This window comes from Dermacentor albipictus, chromosome 2 (genome assembly GCF_038994185.2).
Source record: "Dermacentor albipictus isolate Rhodes 1998 colony chromosome 2, USDA_Dalb.pri_finalv2, whole genome shotgun sequence".
Classification (NCBI taxonomy): Eukaryota; Metazoa; Arthropoda; class Arachnida; order Ixodida; family Ixodidae; genus Dermacentor; species Dermacentor albipictus.
In genome coordinates, this window is record NC_091822.1 from 93,217,060 (window position 1) to 93,237,359 (window position 20,300).

Genomic DNA, 20,300 nt, shown 5'->3' on the forward strand with positions numbered 1-20,300 from the left:
CATAATCAGAAAGTGGTTTTGGCCCGTAAAACCCCATAATTTAATTTCCGTTAGCAGTGGAAGCGACATACGGGCTCGTACCAGGTGCTTCGATGAATAACTTTGCAGCAGTGTCAGTATATTTTATACTTTAGAATAAATGCATCACCATGCGTAGCAAATGTCCAGCGCATATATTTCGTACAGTTTATGAATCCTCTAGAAATGAACCTACCAACTCTTTGAATGAATCTACCAACTCTATCAAGACCGAAAAGCCTCTAACCGTTTTCTTCAGCTAGGTAAGAGTTACCGCAGCTGACCAATTGTATCGCCTAAGTATAGATAGACCATTTGCATAAATGTGTCTCAAACCGAACTGCCCTGTAATTTGCTTAAACTTGTAAAATGTAACATCTAATTATCACAGACTACCTAGAAACAAACGAGAGTTGAAAATAAATTTCAATCTTGTAGCTTACAGCGTTGGTTGCATCGTCGCTAGTAACGAATGAGTAAACACTGCGCAAAATATCAGTCAACAAGAATTTCGATATGAACACTCTTTTAACAAGTTACATCTATACATTATCGCCAACACAAACAGTGCTGCTTAAAAGTAAAGGAGAACACGTGCTCATGATTTTACTAACTACGATTCGTTGTCTTTGATAAAGATTTTTCCTGGGCATGCTGATTCCAGTGACCGTTTCGTAGAATATTTTTGTAAACACAGAAATAGGTCAAATATCAGCTGCCATGAATTTTCGGCTTAGTGATAGGATATAATTTCCGTGTACCTGACTGCGGTTGTTATGTGCCAGAGACAGGCAGGCCCTGAAGAGCCCAGCTACTTTCTCCCACGAAGTCTGACCAGTGGATGGGACTGTAGTAATGTTGAGATGTTGCAAGGTGGCCTGTGTAATCTTGAGCGAAAGCTGCGCAAGAAGAAAACAGAATGCGCTAGAGTTGAATGGTTTGGCAACCATTCTCATAAGTTCCAAGTCTACTTCTAAGGTTCTCACAGTTGGCATTTTAGTATTGTGTAGTATAGCTGCTGGAGCAGCTAGGAATCTGTTGTTAAAGGCAAAATTTGAATTTACTATTTATGTATCATAGAACTTTTAATTATGTCAACACCTTTGGAAGCATTTATAATGGGAGGTTGCACACAACATCACAGACCTAAGAAGACAAACAAAGCACACAAATTCACGAGTATAACGTTCAATGAATAATAATTTGGCAGTGTACAGATAATACTATCAGTCAATGTGATTTCACGAGCCCGGAAATTCACTTTACTACGTGGCGAATGCATCATGAAAAAAGAGAAATTACCTCATGTCGAACAGACCGTTGGGGAAGGCGGTTCCACATAAGTGGCAATGTACGCTCGTGTACACAGCGACGGGCTTCGATCGGCCAGTCGCGCGGCCATTTTGCGGACTTCTTTCACGCTCGGAAAAACACCTTTCTGTAGCACGTATTGAGCAACAGAAAGCTTGTATCGGGTGCTTGTCCTGGAGCTCTATAATTTCCTCATTGAGACTCTTCATCTAATTCTAATATTTGAAAACTTCAAGAATATTGAAAACTGATTGTGTAACAAGAATGAATGCGAAAAAGTTATGCGTGTATCTGCAAGCAACGACAAACAACATTATCTTGGTTTTGTAAGCTAGGTGTCATTTGCAAAGTTTCGGCTATCACAACGCATGTATATCGGCTTTCACAACGGATATCCGACTCATCAAAGGCACCGACGATGGGGCAGCTGACGCATTTTCATGCACTACTTCCCTCGGGACTTGTACATGTGCTGAGAACGTCTAGCTCGGGCGCACACGGAAGACAGTGAGTCGCATACGCGGCGTTCTTTACCCGTTCTTTACCAAATTGCACTTGGCTCAGACCATCAGCGCGATGTGTCAGCGGCTGGACGTCGCCCTTTCATGCCGGCTGCCTTTCGTCGTGCGGTTTTACAACTTCATGACATCATCCCAGCATGCGAACTGCGCAGCGCCCCGTTAAACAGCGGTGCGGCTGGCCGAGCTATAAAACATATCTTCGCCAGTTGGCTCGCACGTGCCTCGCTTGCCAGACCAGCAAAGTGGCCCGCCACACGAAGACTCCCACGCAATTTTTCTTGCCACCCGTCTGTCGACTACCCCAAAACATTAATGTAGGTCATGTTTGAATGATTTCAAGCGCAAGTAAAATGCTTGCAGCTCTTGAATATTAAGGGTGCGCAAGTCCAAACACTGTACGACCATTACAGTGCCTATTTTGGCTTTTGCGAGATGTTTGACTACGTTGTCTTGTTGAGCGAGTACGTATGTCTTGACACAGAGAGGTAAAGGGAGATTCTATAGTTTCTTACCTGAGCAACCTGGTTGTTTTCACTGTACGTGCCGCACACATAGCGGTAGAAGTCTTGGCATGGGTCCACGCTATTGTCCAGCTTAGACTGCAGTGTCTGCGCAATGATGCTGCAGTTGGTAGTATTACACACGAGAGTTTCACTCCCGTGTGTACTACCACCAACTGTACTGCTGACGCTGCTTTCAGTACCACCAACTGCACTGCTGCCGCTGCTTTCACTGCTGCCAGGCTGCGTCGAAACGGCAGTGGTCGTTAAACCTTTCTGGACAGGTTGATTTGCTTGGGGGCTGGTAGCCAACCGCGAGCTACTTTTCGGATAGGAAACCGACGGAAAAGAGAAATGGCGGATTGTTTCCTCCTCAACCTGGCGAGAAGAGATAAGAAAATTACACCGTTAGTTCCTGTTACGCGACAGCAAAATTATTTATTATAAGAAATACCTCCACGACTACCTGCAGCCGGCAACTATCTCACACCCGCTAAATCTACATCTGCATGAGATATGTGTTGAGAACATAACCTTTCCACTGCAGCACTTACATGCTTATATGAAGTAGGTGTGCTCATGTAGGAACGCTAGAACCTCTTACTTGATTATGTCCGATCATTATCACCTGAATTCTTTTCATTTATTGTCAGTCACGATTTTTGCATTGTAACTCATGCTTCCCACTCCTGCAATAGACCTTCGGGGCAGCAGAATGTTGATACAAACAAGCAAGCAATCTAGCAAACGAACCTCTACATCTCCATTTCTGCAGTTGAATATTGCATTGCAGAAGCACGTTGATTAGCCTTGGTAATAGAACAATATAGCAACTAACACAACATTCCATATAATTGCTTACAAATTATTCTGTTCACTGCATCTCACAGCCTACCTTGTAAAACATGGTACGGCATCCCATGTTCAGCACCGGGAACGGGTACTTCAGAAGCAATCTTCATCAACCACTTTCACGCATTCATCTCACGTTTCGCGCGTGGATCATATTTAGTGAAAGATCACTTAACAAAATACTATTGGTCTTCTTGGGTGTGGAATGAGCACAACGGGACTAGGGAAGCATTAAAATCCAGGAGCCGATGGTGAGCCATGGCAATCTTCGCGCCATCATTGCTTTGAGATACCTTAACAAAATACTATTGGTCTTCTTGGGTGTGGAATGAGCACAACGGGACTAGGGAAGCATTAAAATCCAGGAGCCGATGGTGAGCCATGGCAATCTTCGCGCCATCATTGCTTTGAGATACCTTAACTCGTTCATCACGTTCAGTACCCCTCTAAGTAACGTGTAACCCTGAAAAAATATTGAAAGTCTGCCTCACTAAACTATTTATTTGCACTAATACTTACTTGCAATGCATGTCATAGTTAAGATGTCTACACATTGACGCCTTCGTCTGTTTTTGAACGTTATGCTCCTTTGAAAATTTCTGTTCTTCCAGCCTTTATATTCGAGTATTTTGACGCGACTTGCTACAGCTAATTTATTTGTCTTTGTCCCCAGCTCTTAGGGCCACAGGGACTGCTTTACGAAGGAATTCGTAAGCAGTGTGGGTTTCTGTCCATTTAAAGGGTCCATAACCACAGTCATTTTACCGCTATCAGTTTATCGTTGTATCTGGCAGTAGAAGGGTTGCTATAATTCGAAAGAAAACCTTGGCTTCCAGCGTAGTTTTAACTAAAAGTTTCAATTTATATCCTTTGCCTTTAAGCATCTCCCATCGACAGCGACCGAGAATACATGATGTGGTGTGTGACGTGTAAAAATGCGGGGCTAGTGCGGTGTGGACTGCTGCGAAACAGAGCGAAACCACCCCAGATGCCTCGCTATTCACAGTCTAGCACCCTAACAGGCAGCAAGGGCGTTGTGGTTGGACGGTGCCCCCAATTTTTACACTTGATCGCACCACAAAAGTACCAGAAATCGGAAAATTCCTGCAGAAGCTATCTCGTGCTGACCCCTGAAACGCATATTAAGAAAAAACCGCATCGCGACCAGTATAGTATAGCTTTCAGTATACATAGGAGCACTGTCACCGAAATTCACCACCATTACCGAGAGGGTGGTGGTGCGGTGGACTTTAGCACCAGCCTTTGTCGCCAGATGAATGCGTGCTCAACTGCAGCAATGAGTTTCGCATACAAATTTTCTACTGCACGAAATGCGCTAACATTTCTCCAGCTTGTCCTTCGACGCGATTCATTTAGTATGCAATGCGTCATTGCAGCTCGAAAACTGGTTATCAAGCCCCTTTATTCTCGATTCACCTATGTTCTATCCACATATGCTACATGTTTCCAAATGATTTTCACTCGGTAATCTGAACAGAACATTGTTCTGCATAAAATCATGAAATGTTAGGGACGTTGTTCAATATATTTTGTGGCTGCCATGCGTTACTCTGTAGTCTTGCAATCACCACTTCCTGAAATGATGTATACTTAATTGTTTAGTAATTACCGGTGCAAGCGCTACCTTTTTATATAATTTTGTGGATTGACATCAGTGATGCGGCGAGCATTTGTTAACTTTAGCTGGCTGCCGTCCTTACTGACCAAGAAACCGCTCTGACCTTTGGAACGAAACGAAAATAAAGGTAAATGCATACACTGCTCTTACCGTGCTGCTGACGTCGTAGGACATGCTGTTGTAGAGGAGGCTGATGATCAGGAGAATGCCGCACGCGGTTGCTAACAGCAAGCCGAAAAGGCTAAAGAGCGTCAGCGTACTGGTGGGCTGACTCTCCTCGCTGGGCCACACATCGGTAGAATATTCGGAAAGCGCCCCAACCGTTGGACTGTTATATCTTGGGCTCCTGGGTGTCGTGAAGCAACCAGTTAGGCTTGTCTGTATTTTGAAAAGGCGTAATTCTTTCATTCGTATACTATAAGGACGAAACTACCACAGTACTCGACTTTACCGGGACCCTCGATGAATATTGCGTCATAAAGTGGCAGCATTGCTTGAGGGCAAATAATTGACATGTACAGGCAAATTAAGCGTCGCGCTTAAATTGCATCAATGGTTATCAGACTATACGCAGGTGCGACATGTGGCTGCGACACGGCACCGAAGGTCACTTCTGCTGGGTACAAGGAACATCGACCTGGAAGCTACCAGGCGTGATGTGGAGAGTCGCACCTCGATGGTCCGCGAGGTGAGACCAACGTGGATCGCTCGGCATTAGAAAGCGCCTAGAGGAACCATAGGTCACGTTAGCGTGACGTTTGGTGTCAATTTTGCTCAGACCTTTGCTAACACACAGCAGCTCAGCAGAAACGCTAGTGTACTCATTGTACAGGCGTGCATAACGCACCTCCCAGCATTAAACTGCAGAATGCTGTCCTTGGAGGAGGGGGGGGGGGTCATTCTGCAAGAGGTCATCCAATGGACCGTTCACTTCGGCCGTCCCTCGTTATCTGCACCTCTGCTAGCGAGGAGCCAAGCTGGGGGCGACTGCCTCATTCTCGCATGACCCCGGTGCATATATACAAGCACTTCAGCAACAGCCGAAATTAAAAGTCCACAAGGTGGACACTAGCAGGGTACGCCCGTCCCACTCTTCTTGGCTCCAACAACCCGTCGTTTGAGTGGCCTGTTGTAGAATTGATGATTCGTCCACTGCACCGGGTCGTTTCTGTAGCCAAAAACATTCGGTGTCTTTTGCAGTACCTCTGACCTCCCGCACGCCAGCCGTGCGGCGCCGTTAAGAGTGGAACATAACAATGGCGCCAGCACCGAAAGTGCGAGTGCAGTGAGAGCATCCGCATAATTGCGGTCGTTGTAAAGCAAATACCAAGTAAATTCATAAGTACTGTAACCTGCGAATAATCACAACAATAGTTACCAATACCATGATACCACGAGAAAGTAATAATATTGCCAATACAATGAGTAACATATAAACGCCTTTCTAACACTTTAAATGAAGTATCGATGGGTTATTGGATAATTAGGTGGATCCAAAGGGTTATTTATGTTTTATACGTTTGATGTGAACCTCAGGATGTAAAAACTACTGTATAAGCAGCCAATCCGGTGCTGCTTATATTTATCAAAGGGCTAGGTTTGATAAAGAAAAACATTTCGTTCATTGGCTAGTACATTAAAACGACAAGATTTCCACCAAATAGGCAGGTTTTATTCATGAGAGTTTTACATTGATGCAGAGCATTGATGTTACAATTGAGAGAACAATTAAGATGCGTAGGAAACGTTCGATTTTGTGTATATTTTTGAAGTGAAGGGTGGTAGTAGTTAGCGTTTTCACGCCACACAACCCCGCTGTTAGGATGGCTGTAAACTGAACGAATGACAGTGATACAAAGGTTCGAGAAGGAAACAACGATGGTGCCTTGATTATTGCACGAATGAAATGAAGTTATTTTCCTAATGCGTACAAATTGGTGCTAAACTTAAGAATAAAATCTCCTTACCCCCCATGAAATGAGGCACTTCTGATGCTGTAGGTAAATGAGAACAGAACAATTCGAGCTATACTGTGCACAATTTACGTGTGGTATAAATACTATATAACTGGACTTTCTACAATTTTACAGTGAATGGTTTCCGAAACAACAGTCAACGACTACAAGGGAGGCTCCGGAGCCCGAGCCTACACGGGAGCTTTCTGGGGGGTGGGGAGGGTGCCTTCCGTGGCCCTAGCCCTCTATAGTGTCAGTACCTACCCTCCCCCCCCCCCTTCTATAGTGTCATTACTAGTGTTCTTTTACCAGCATCATTTGAGATTCCTTTGTGGTGCTTCTACCTTTTCAGTTAAAATTTTATTGTGGCTAAAAGCTTACCGCAACACCGCTGCCGCAAGGCAATTCATTCATAATTTCGCTTTATTTCTGAAATGCAGGTAACATCGACTCAGAAAAACAAGCAGAAGAAAATATGACACGGGGCAAAAAAAGGGAAATAAACTGCGGTAAAGAACATAGCATTCTCAGGCCAGTAGATGGCTTGGAGAAAATGGAAGCCACTTGAATATGTTTGTGAAGTTTCTTGATCATTACATGTTTGAGGTCCTCACTTTTGAGTCAAACAGTTGCACTTGGTTCGATGTGCTGGCTAATCAGCATGCCTAAATCGAACAATCATTGTACTGATCTTTTATCGGTCATAGTTCCCTTAACGACATGTTCACCAGAGGTGCCAGTCTCAGGTAACACCGCGGTATCGTATCGCAGCGCGACTCGTAGAGCTATCTCTGAGGCATGACAATGTTGGCCACTGGCCGATGAAACTGGCTCAAATAACACACGCATGCGCTAGTTGAGTTGATGTACAATGCGCACGCAAATGTTTCTTGAAAAGAAAAAAAATGCGTGGTCTTTGTACGTACATACTAAACATAACAGCAGCATTGATGATTTACAAGCCTGCTATGACACACCAGAAATCAAGACCTTTTTTCATATGTTCACCTTCTCATTCGTGACTGCTTCTATACTAACTAACTTCTATAAAATGTAGATGTAGGCTTGTTCATTTTTTTGTGGTTGGTGCATTGAGCAATAATACTCTAAAAATAGCAGTTCTTGTTGCGTTCGCTATGTTTATTGTCCGTGGGAAACAAGGTAGTAACCTTCACAAGTACACGTGGCATTTCGTGAATCATAAAATTTACCCCACAAAAAGCCACAAGTTTCAGTCCAACCGGATTCCAGTAGTAAAGCAGTTAGCCGAACACTGGACAGTGAAAACTTGCCGAGCTAGACAAACAAGCTTGCTTGCCACAACCGCAACTGTACGCGTGGTACTCGTCGGATTGTTTCCGGCTGGGATCTCTTCACTAGGTGTCCGCGTGCACGCTCCATAAGCACCGGTGCTCTTTTCCCAACCGCTACGGAGGTTTGACAAAATGTGGAGAGCTAAGGCTGAAGACAATGTGAATGTCATTGCTGAACACAGTGATAATGAAATGTAGTTATATTTACTTGTGCGATTAATGATCAGGGCTTTAGAAAAGTGTTCGCTTGTATATAGACGGTGGAGCTTGTATGTTAAGAGCACCAGAGAGCCTGCACAAGTGGTACTGGTGTAGTATATATATAGGAGCCTACCATTTGAAATTGAATACGTACGGCGGTTCTCCGCTCAAAGGTACGAAAAAGAACTGATGGCTCCAGTTTAACATAACGGTCCGCATGCGAAGTTATCATCAGTGATTGTTAAAACCAATGATCATATACGCAAAGATAGCGCGGCAGTTCTGCTTGAACGCTGTCTCATATTTCTATCAAGCGCTTGGCTTATTTAAGACCTGTGACATCAAGCTCGTGGTAGAACGAGACAGTACTCAAGTGCCTTGCAATTGACAGAAAATATCATTTGCATATAAGATGCGGAAGCGCAAGAGCTGAGACAGAGTCACTTGTTGCTGTTAATACATACCTACTACTCTTTATGCACATGCGGCTAGCCTTTGATGTGACAAGCGCTCGTTGTTCATCGTTCCAAGGAGTCACAGATGACAAATTGTTCCGGGCAGGGATGGACAATATATTCAAGGGTCAAGATCTAGTAGTTTGCTACTTGGACGTTGTATTGACTGCTAGAGCCTCATTTTACGAGTGTTTCCAGAGCGCAAAGATCTTGCTACTAGAGTTTTGAAAGACGGGTGCTAAATAAAGAAATAAAATGAATCTTCTTTTTAGCGTATTTTTCTTATTGGCCAATGTTTCGACTCATATCGGGAACATCCGTGTGATTCTAAAGTTCAAGTTATAAAACACCCTCCTGGACTAAAGAACGGAGCATCATTGAGAGGGTACCTTGACTTGATTAACAGCTATGGTATATGCATTCCCAAGATGACTGTAATTATCGTGCAGCACTCTGAAAAAGGACCAAGGGCTCTAATGTTAAAGAGCGCCAGAAATTGTGCTCGAGCAAACCAAGGGGTGGCTCACGTAAGCTAATGTATACATGTACCATCATCCAAAGAAAGAATTGGGACTAGCTTGCCACACATCAACACATGGTTCTCGCTGCCATACATTTCCACAAAGTTGCAAAACGAGATGTCAATTGCGTCCGTGTTCAGAGCAATGAGCATGATTGTGCCGAGCTACGCCCATTTAAAGAAATGTATGCAGAGCCTACACTGGAGTTGTCTAAGCGTGACCAAGCAGAGCCCCCAATTTCAATTGGCTCACCTTTAAATTTAAGTTCGCCCACACCCAAATTTAATTTGGAATACCTCTAAATTTCAAGTTGCCTCACTGTCAAATATTCGCTGGCCTACCCCTAAATTTCAAGTTAGCTCACCACGAAATTCAGCCTGGCTTACCCGTAAATTTTGTTTGGTCCACCGCCAAATCTTCAAATTGGCCCAGCCACAAATTTAAGTTGGCCCACCCCAACCAATCACTTGGCCCGCCTCTAAATTTCATGTTCGTCCACCTTCGAATTTAAGTTTCCCAACTTCAAATTTCAAGTTGCACCACCCTGAAATTTGGGGTGGCCAACCCCTACGATAGGCTTCCCCATCCATTTTTACAGCGAAGATGTATATGGCTCAGATCCGGGGTTTCGTGGTGTGTGCGAGCTGAAATTATCATCATCTGCAATGGTTTAAACGTCGTCTGATTCGTTGACGCCACTCGATGCAATCGCAATTACGCACTCGTGCCACTAGCGCATTCGTCATTTTCCTTCACAGCTGGATCCCTTGTGCAAAATCTATCATCCTCACCAATAACTCTTACGAGTGCGGCTGACCTTACGGCTCTATAGGTGAATGACGTAGCTAATCTCAGTTTCGTTGTGCCCGTGCAAAGGGTAGAACATGCATCATCAGGAATGCAGAAGAGCGCGCGTATTTGGAGCGATGGAGGGACCAGATGCACCAGGGCGCCGGCCGACGAGCATGCCCGCGAGCCGGCACGTATGTGACTAGAGAAAACCGACGAAGCGTACCATGAGACAGAGAATGACTGGAAGCGCCTTAAGCGTCAAGGAAATAACGTGGATGAGTTGAAGAGTGCGAAGCTCCAAAGAGAATTACTTGATTATCAATTCGACTCTACCTACAACGCCTGTAACAAACTATGGTGCGATAACGACCTCACTACGATCGCTGCCATGACGGGTGACGAGAAGCGGCGAAGTGTGTTGGAGGTGTTAACGCGGTGCTTCGCCCGCAAGTGTCCGGTCCGTTGCCGTTCGTCATTCTAGCGTAGAATTTCACTTCGCTTCGGTCGTCATAATGGGGAGGCCGCATTTGCGGGGAATGAGCCATTGCTTGAAGGGACATGAGCCATTGATTGTTTTACTTGACGAACACATATAATGCAGTGGTGATACGCCTATGGTTGTGTGTACCTATGCCGTCACGATGACCACAGATCAGGGCCATAATTACGTTCGTACTTTTGTTCAAAATTATTTGTGCCCCCTTTGTCGTGCGCTAAACAGGTTCGCTGGTCATCCGTCTTTACAGAGTGGAACGGCTCATGATTTTTTATGGAGCTCTATTATTTTTATTAGAATTCAGATCGATCAATTTTGTTTTTTATCTTGTTTCAATTGTTCCGTATCGCCTATAAATCTTACATTCATATACATTACCATATTTTGAAATCGAACAATCTTGACTTCCCAAATAACGCAATTTCATGCATATACAACGCATTGCAGTTTCTTTCTTTCTTTCTTTATTGTTTGTTTCACGGATTCTCTCCGTGTAGGGGGCAGAGGTAAAGGCAAAATGCCTGACAGAGCCTCTGCGCCCCTACAGTTCAAGGCAGCATGACATATCATTCAAATACATATTTGTCGAACATATCTTTTACAGCACACAGCAACGAAAAATTCAATGATTCAGAACACATGTCTCCAAAGCATTACTTTTGATTCAACGGGATAGATTTCGAAAAAAGCAGAAGATACATACGCAATAAGTATTACATAACAATAATATTGGCTTACACCAGAAGTCAACAAAGAAAATAAAACCATAGAATCACTTGCTCGAAAATAAATAGCACATACAGTAAGTAGATCAGTACATAGAAACATTTCAGAAAAAAAAACGAAGGTTTAGACTGATACACAATGTAAATGCCGAAACAATGGCAAACATGAGTTACAAGCGCTGAAAAAAATCTGTAACATAACTGAGGTTACATGTGTTATCAGGGATGAGCACAAGTTACTCAAAATGAAAATGCAATGTCACTGCCCACTAATAGGTTTTTACAGTCATTTTTGAAGCTGTGGAAGGATTGTGTGTATTGTACGTTAAAGTGATTACTGTTTAATATATTAATCGTTTGATAATTCAATGTTTGCTTTCCGTAATTAGTTCTTGTGGCGGGCTTTACATGGTGTGGTTTACGTATTGGGTATGAGGCGCAACTGTCGACAGGTATTGTGTGCAGCCTATTTTTATATATCCACTGGAGTAGTTTGAAATAATAAACTTGATCTGCTTTAAGCATGCTATATTTAATGAAGAGCGGTTTTGTTCGGAGTCCTCGTTTGTCACCCACATAGTTTTCACACATTCTCAATATTTTCTTTTGTACAAGGTTTAGTTTGTTGTAGTTTGAAGCTGTCGTAGTTCCCCAGACTAAAATGCCATAACTGAGTTTTGAATAGAAAAGTGAGTAATATAATGTTTGTTTCAACCAGGTGGGTAGTATATTTTGTATTTTATACATGCAGCCAGTAACTCGAGATAGCTCACTTTTTAATTTGTCAACATGAGTATTCCAAGTGAGGTCCTCTGTAAACCATACGCCCAAGAACTTTTGCTCTGTAACTTGTTCCAGTAACGTGTCCTCAAAGTGCAGATGAACACAATAGGGGTCTCTTTTATTTGCTGGCTTAAAAATTATATATTTGGTTTTGCTTGTGTTTAAACTCAGCCGGTTGCTTTTAAGCCACCTGGAGAGGTGTAAGAGGTAAATGTTAGCTGATGATTCTATGACCTCTCTTGTAGTGCCAGTAAAGAAGATATTAGTGTCGTCAGCATACATTATTATTTCAGGGGAGTTTGGTATCGACGTTATATCATTTATGTATACAAGAAATAAGAGGGGTCCTAAGATTGATCCTTGAGGAACGCCATATTCGACTTTCAATTTTTGCGATACCAGATTGTCGACGCATACATACTGATACCGATTTGAGAGATATGATGTAATTAAATTCTGTGCTACTCCTCGAACACCATACGCAGCAAGCTTTTTTAAGAGGATATCGTGCTGCACAGTGTCAAATGCTTTTTTTAAATCCAAGAAAATCCCCAGAGTGAGCAGTTTGTTCTCAATATTTTCAATTATTTTGTCCTTTATGTTTGTTAAAGCTAGTTCTGCTGACTTATCCTTTTGAAAGCCATACTGCGACTTCGTGATTATTTTGTGTTTATGAAAAAAAGACGTAAGCCTATCATTAATAACGCGCTCAAATATCTTGGAAAACACCGGCAAAACAGATATCGGCCTGTAGTTGGTAAGCTTTTTCTCATCGCCACCCTTGTAGACAGGGGTGACCTTAGCTATTTTTAATTCATCTGGGAACTCGCCGCGTGTAAGCATCTCATTTATTATATAGGTTAATACAGGACTTATAAGATGAGCGACATACTTGACAGGTAAGGCCTTTATTTCGTCTTCCCCGCCTGCAGCTTTGTTTTCTAGGGTCATGATAATTGCTTCAATTTCGGTAGGAGTCGCTGGTGTAAGCATAATGGAATTAACCTGCCCTGCAGTCATGAAAATATCCGCTTCCAAGTCTTGTCCACTATATACCCCTGTGCTAACAAAGTGTCGATTCATTTCATCAACAAGCTGTTGCCCAACTACACTGGCATTATCGATTTCAATTTCATTCACGATATGCGTTTTCCGCCCTCGTCCGGTTATATCGTTCACTGTATTCCACAGTCTACGTTGATCGTTTTGAATTGTGTAAAATTTTCTTTCGTAATAATCATCCCTTGCCTTTTTCAAATCGAAGTTTAATTTATTTCTGAATTTTTTAAACTCAGTCAATATGTCACAATTTCGAGAGCTAATGAAACTGTGGTACAAATTATTTTTTTCACGTATTCGTTTGTATAAGTCCGCAGTTATCCATGGTTTTCTAACTTTTTTATTTCTTTTTTTCTGCTTTCGCAGAGGGAAGGCTGTATTGTAGCACTGTTTAAATTTATCCAAGAAGATCTTGTACGCAGTTCTGGGGTTAGGCTCATCATAAACGGCCTGCCAGCTTTCTTGGTTGATAAGGCAGCTGAACATGTTTAGCGTAGCTTCGTTTACCATGCGGAGCAAGAGGTTTCCTTCATCATTATGGTGTTCCTTGTAGGATGTATTTGTTAGGCAAAACACGGGCAGGTGATCGCTGATGTCATTCAAGATTACACCAGCGGAAAGATCATCGCTATCTATGTTTGTGACGCAGATGTCAAGGGATGTGGCCGTGTCAACGGTCACCCTAGTGGGCAGTGTTATCACATTGTCGCACGCGTACTGGTGAACAGCGTCTCGAAATGTGTTAGCATGAAGATTACCGGATATTGTGTCAATATTTATATCTCCAAGGATCATAAACGGCGCATTCGCCGAGCTAAAAGAGCTAAGTGAATTTTCAAAAAATGATATGAATTCAGATACGCAGCCAGAAGGTGGCCTGTACACGGCGCAGACAATGGTGTTAAGCACTTTCACCGATAAGCTCTCGACATTTTCATCCATTCTGCACATGCTGTCCAATACCTTGTTCGCGTGAGGAGCCGTCGAACTTGCCACTGAAGAAGATTCACGTAAGTATAAGGCCATGCCTTTGTAATTATTCTAATCACGCTTATAGCTAGCATGCCTGTGCATTGCAAGCTAGCACGGGCGATTGCGGCAGAAAGAATACAGTGAAGGGCGTATCTGTTAGCAGTATGTGATTACCACTAGGCGTGGCGAAAAGCCTGCCCTTCTTGTATCACTCGCGCCGTCTCGCTCTTGCTGTTGCCAAGCCCAATACATGTTTAAGACTATGTACTTTTCTATTGTCCATCACATGCCTTTATTTGGTGATTATATGCATAAGGGAATGCGCACAGAATACTTCTTTAAGTGCTCCACTGCACACTGAAGCGCCGGACAGCGTACGCACGTGGCATATTGCAATGTCCCCTTACTTCGTTAGATGACCTTAACTGCTCATAAATGAGCCATGTGTCACGTGGGAGAATGGTGTTATTAAGTCCGAAAGCTTACGCGAGAACGCGCAGTGCCTTTTGCACCGATAGCAGTAGTTACGTTTTCGAATACCTCAGCACCGCCCTGGAGTCGGACGGCCGCTTAAACAAAATCTATGTGGTACAAAAGCACAAACTACAACGTATAAATTTTCTTTACATTCGCAATGCTTCTGCAACTAATGCAATAATACAATAAAGTAAATATTGCTGCGTGAAAGCAACGAAATTGATTTTCCTACCCATTTTCTCAGTTTGAAACTCTATCAGTTTTTCGGATAAGATAATAGCCTAGGGAGACCGGGATAAACGTAGAGATAGACAACAGAATACCCCTCGTGGTGTGTATGTCTACCTTTCGTCCCTGTCTGCTTGTTCAAAAATATAATCCATGTTTGCACACCAGCGCGCCCTAGACCCAGCAGGGATACATTTTAGCTCTACCTGTTTCTTCTGAGATTGCTGAAGGCGGCACGGCTCAGCTGCTCATGCGGGATCAGGGTATTGTTGAGTGTTGCGTATGCCGTCCTTGGCGATAATTGCCGCTTTCGCTAAAAAATACTGCGATGGGAAACTTCGAATCCATCGGAATTAGCGGTGTGTGAAGTAACGACGGAGGCAGACGAAGTGGTATCGGACGAAGAGAAGGCTATGTTAGGCCATCAGAAAAAAGCCTGCTAGAGAAAGGAGCGGGGATAACGAAACATGCGAAACTTGAGGTCACCGCCCCCGGTATGCGTGTAATTCACTTTTACGCCGTCCGCCACCGGGGGAAAAATTGGCCATGAATGCCGGCATGCCGTAATTGTGATGTCATTTGGCCCAGCCAATCGTTGGCAAGTAAATTTCAAGCTCCTATATCTGGTGGCCGCGGCAAAAGTTCAGCCTCTTGTTCAGCGATGTAGAAGTTGTGAGTTTTCAAAAGACGCTTCAGGGAAGGTGTATTTACTGACATTCTAGTTAATCGAGCCACAGCTGGCAGCGAATACAACTGGACTTGCCCTTCCCAGGCAACCAGTGCCTTGTTGCGTTGATAAAGGCCCGTTATAAATTATAAGTTAGCGTAATGACAATAATGATGATGGCGAAAAATAATGAAAACTACCAAGTGTTTCTGCAGCGTATGGCCTCCCAAGGAACTTGTGAGTGACAATGGTCTGTTGTTCACGGCGGCTGCTTTCAGTGCGTTTCATTGGAACAATGGCGCGCCTAATACTAGAAGTCACTCGGCATCGAATGGGAACGCTGAACGACTCGGAAATTCTGTAAAGAAGGGACCTCTACAAAAAAAAATGCGACGAGAGAGAGAGGGATGCGAGCAGATTGTGAGGCAGAATATTGATTGCTACAAACGCTTAAAAAATACAGCGAGGGAGTGCGGTGTTAAATATCCATGGATCAACCATATGTTGTTACTTTCTCGATATGTATGCGCGCGCATGACGTCACCGATAGCGTGCACTATAAATACCGAGAATGCTTCACCTGTTCTTTCCGATACGGCCTAGGTTGCCGTATGAACAGTCTGATCTATTGTTCCGGCTCTTGCTTTAGCTACTGCGGCCACAGTATTTTTCATTTTTATTTGTTTTGCAAAATAGCCAATTTGTGAAAAGGACAAAAAATAAAAAAAACATCATGGGAACTTTTTCAGCAAAGACGGCAAATTTAAGGCCTAGCGCTCGCTGTTACCTTGATACCGGTACTGTGGCAGAAAACGGCGTAGAAATGCTACGCTTATCACTTCGCTCTGAATTGATAGTAAACAGCTTGTACGTTACCGAAAAACACTCCTACATGTGGTAATCGATAAAAAATATCAGCTACTGGAGGAAGGAACCATCCTTTCAGTGACGTAAATTCGTCATCGGTTTTGTGAATAAGCTTCTTAGATCTGTACATTAAGCTCACGTGCAATTAGGTAGATAACTGTTCCTTTCGCACTTTATTCAGTCGACAAATAAAGCAAACTGAAAGCAAGATAAAACATTATCAAAATCTGGCAGAGGCCGCTTAGTAAACTGATATTTTCAAATGTACCCCAAGCGCCAGCGCAGTCATTTAACCACTGCATGTGCCAAATCCAGGAAGGCACTGTATAATCGCATGGTCGCTCTTGTTCCAAGGCTAGTTCAGTGCATTGCCGTGATGCAGCTTGCACACTACTGATCGCCCTTTTACTTTATTGCAGTAATCCCTAATCAGTCGCAGCCTTGTAGTTGTCGCATCTGACTGTGTTGGCCGATACGAATTGCTCCTTCAGACCACGTCATGCCATCGCACTTAACTCTCATCTTCGTAAAGGTGCAATGGTTAATCGCACATAGTGCAAATTAAGGCAACCCATCAGTGAAGCCTGCATACAGCGCCTTAGTCCTACGCACAAGTACACCGGTAAGATGAATACATATTTATTTGCACCAACCGTAAAGGCGTGCGCCAGTCCATCAGGCCCTCCTGGTCCATCAGGCTCTCCTCAGTCCCTCCGGGTGTGTCAGTGTCAGGTCTGCCGTACGCAGACGACAAAAGTTTCTGTAGGAAAATACGCACCGGGAAGCGAAACGCCTGCGAATAATGAAGAAGACGTGCGCTAGAGTTCTCATACAGTAAAGCCTTTTTTACCGTGTTGACAAACATCCGCTGACGCCCGATTGCACCTCAGTACCACTCACTCAATTTTTAAACATCAGGATGCACTCATAGGGTTCATCGCATTTGTAAATTACGAAACTGGAATCTCTACGCAACACCACGTGGGATAGCGCCAATTCTATCAGACAGAATGCTTTTGCGGTCTCCCTCAGGAACAACGGAAACGCATTGTCGTCGCTTCAATTCTAGGCAACGTTCATCCTGTACACAACGCGTGTCCGAGACAATGTAGGGCCAAGGCTCTCCTGCTCGAGGCTCACAAACGGGCTCGGGATTTCTGAGTTGTCGATGTTGCCAGGTACCCTGACGGGACTGCGTTCTTGGCGTGGGCATCGATCACGATGGGAACGTCACGTACTCTACGACGGTTTGAACGAAGTCGGCTGATGTGGCGGAGCAGGTGGCGGTAGCTCTGACCCTACTGGGAGACAGAAGGAGCACGATCTACAGCGACCCGAGGACGGCCGTCGGCGCGTTCGCCTAGGGAACTTTCCAGAGCCGGTCCTGCGTATTCTGCTGGACAAGGAGATCAAGCTGCACACGCTTATTTGGTTCCCGGCATATATAGGGCCGATCGAGGGCACCCCACTACGCCTGAACGAGCCGGCCCTTTGAGCTGCGCGAGGAGTCGTCGACCACGTGGCTACCGGGTAGCGCGGCGCTGTGGTTAAGGACAATCGGGACCCTCCCACCTCATATAACAAACTTACTAAACATGTTTACATATGACGTAGGCGATATCACCTGCCACATAGGAAACTCGGCAGACCACAGGTCGGGGCATACCCTAACCTCGCACTGTTACAAAGGATCTATCCAGAGATACAACCGACCAATAATTGCTAGCTATGCTCAGACGTAGCTAACTTGCAACGTATGCTCTGGCGGTGCCCCGCGTTACGCGATGGCGACGGTGTCACGTCGGCAAAATGGGAGGCTGCCTTATGCAGCCCCGATCTTGAAACACAGCTATGGGCTGTCCATCGGGCCCGCGAGGTAGCAGAGACGCTCGTACTTTCTGTACCGAGGTGGGAACGGCCAGCCACGTGCTGCCGCACGTTCCGAAGGACCAGATTAAAGTTTTCTAATACTATATTATAATAAATGATGTGCCACGAGCATCGATGCAACAGTACTTTAAATTCATTACCAGACTAGCACAATGGAAGCGGACCTCAGAAAAAGGAGTGAGAAAAGTCATGGATAACATCACCTTGGACGGGCCCGGGGTGTCAAGGAAACCTCCGAGTCGAAGGTAAAGACATAAAAATGTCGGCGGCGCCGGGTCTGGAGCACCAGAAGATGGTTGAGCCTCTGACGTGGCTGTCAAATGCAGGCTTGCTAGATTGATGATGATGATATCTGTTTACCTATGGCAAGTACCTGCAATGAAAGATAAGCCAGAAATCGTGAGGCAATTATTCCACCGTAAACTGCGATTGTGATGCAAGGTACGCATACATTGTTCGTTTCATTATCACAATCTAGGTCTAGAAGATGACTCTAGGTCCACGGTGGCATTTTGTTGCCATGCGATCTGTTGGAGATTTACCTACGCGAATAAAATTTCGTTTATTAGCACCCTGGGCGCATACCTGCTTTCTTTCCTTTCCTTTTGTTCTGATTCACCAAATTGCACTGTCGCATTCGCTCTGTGGATTTTTACCTACACAGTTCTGACTTGCGGCACTCCCCCCTCTAGGAGGATACAAGTCAACACTTCTTTTTCTGATGCGGCTGGTTTTCTATGCCAAGAAAAAGAATCTTGGTAATTTCTTTTTCCGAAAATTGGCCTGAATCTCACAATTGTTTTTTTACCTTGGTTTGGAGCTCCAACTTTCGGGTACAGTCATATGACTGTTTTCTCCGCCATCCAAGAATATTGATTGCGAACTATTGCACAGTTAAATCTGCTTCCTGTGTCATTAGCAGTTTTAGTTTCTTTCAATTAAGACTACGTCGTTCATCTTGTGGCATTTCACACAATTTTTTCCGCAATTCCCGCATAAATGCAAGAAAAAGTTACTTCAGATGTATAAGGCCTTACTCTTTTATTTCCTACCTATAAATGCCAGGGCAAATAGGTTTGTCCTGGGATTGAGCATATACAGCAATGTCCCAGTAGCGGGAGCGGTGTTTTTCTGCCTGTAGAGTGTACATTTTTCGTTGAAATGAGAGTGTGAGAGAACCCCATCTGGTACTGATGATGCATACTGAAATGGAAGAGGTGCGGAGACCGACTAAAGTGGTTTAAAAATGTACGATTTGGTGCCCCCCACCAGGAGCCTTGTTCACTTCAAAAAAAAAAAATGCAAACAGGAGCGAGGCAAGCCACCTAACGCACTCCTTTTGCAATTTCGCTTAATCGCCATTGAGCTCGGCTGCTATACTGCAGGAATGGAACCTTTACTGATGTGAAGTCGCGACCAGTCCGCTTTTATTTCTCTAATGTTGGGCTTGCCAGCCTTGACATAACTGAACGATTCAGGTCAAACAGGCACGAAATAATCGGGTCAAATAAACACAGCCTCAGTGGGCCCGATTCTTGAGTGTCTCTAATACAACTACAAACACCTCTTTCCTATATTTCAGCACCCCTTACCACCTGCATAACCTCGATGTCTTACCGGTCACTTCATAGTGCGGGGTACCGTGATAACGAATTCCTTCCGTTAACATTACTGCAATAGAGAACGAAAGGAGAAAAGAATAGTGACGTGTGAAATTGTGAGGAATTCTCTACGCAACGACCAATTGTCTCTCAAAGCACATTTGACAAGCATAAACCGTTAAGAGAAAAATACTCAAGCAATAGATAGTAATGGTTGTTTCTCGCAGTTACTTTTGCTTTATATTGTAGCTAGTTGGGCTAACAATTTAGATTTCACTTGTGCTGGTCTCCTTTATTTTGGCCTTCCGATCCCGTCTCGCCCGGACTAGTGCCGTCATTGCACCGCAGCGGCGGCACACGCCTGTGATGGTTGGCTCCTTAAGGTTCCGGAGTCTTTTTAGGAGCGTCTCTTATGTGGCTGTCCTTGTCCTGCTGACACCGTCTTTGAAGACCTTGC

At 44.1% G+C, this 20,300-nt stretch overlaps 1 protein-coding gene across 1 annotated transcript in view; it reads right to left on the minus strand.

Moving 5' to 3' along the window:
• Nucleotides 1-18,570, minus strand: part of LOC135902752 (neprilysin-1-like) — a 75,522-nt gene extending 56,952 nt beyond the window's left edge. The window contains exons 1-5 of the mRNA XM_065432971.1: nucleotides 18,446-18,570; nucleotides 17,006-17,145; nucleotides 4,992-5,187; nucleotides 2,363-2,728; nucleotides 780-917 (exon numbers count right to left, since the gene is read on the minus strand). Coding sequence (XP_065289043.1) covers nucleotides 780-917; nucleotides 2,363-2,728; nucleotides 4,992-5,187; nucleotides 17,006-17,046 — 741 coding nt within the window. The 5' untranslated portion in view covers nucleotides 17,047-17,145; nucleotides 18,446-18,570. The remainder of the gene's footprint in view (nucleotides 1-779; nucleotides 918-2,362; nucleotides 2,729-4,991; nucleotides 5,188-17,005; nucleotides 17,146-18,445) is intronic.
• Between the last annotated feature and the right edge of the window lie 1,730 nt (nucleotides 18,571-20,300).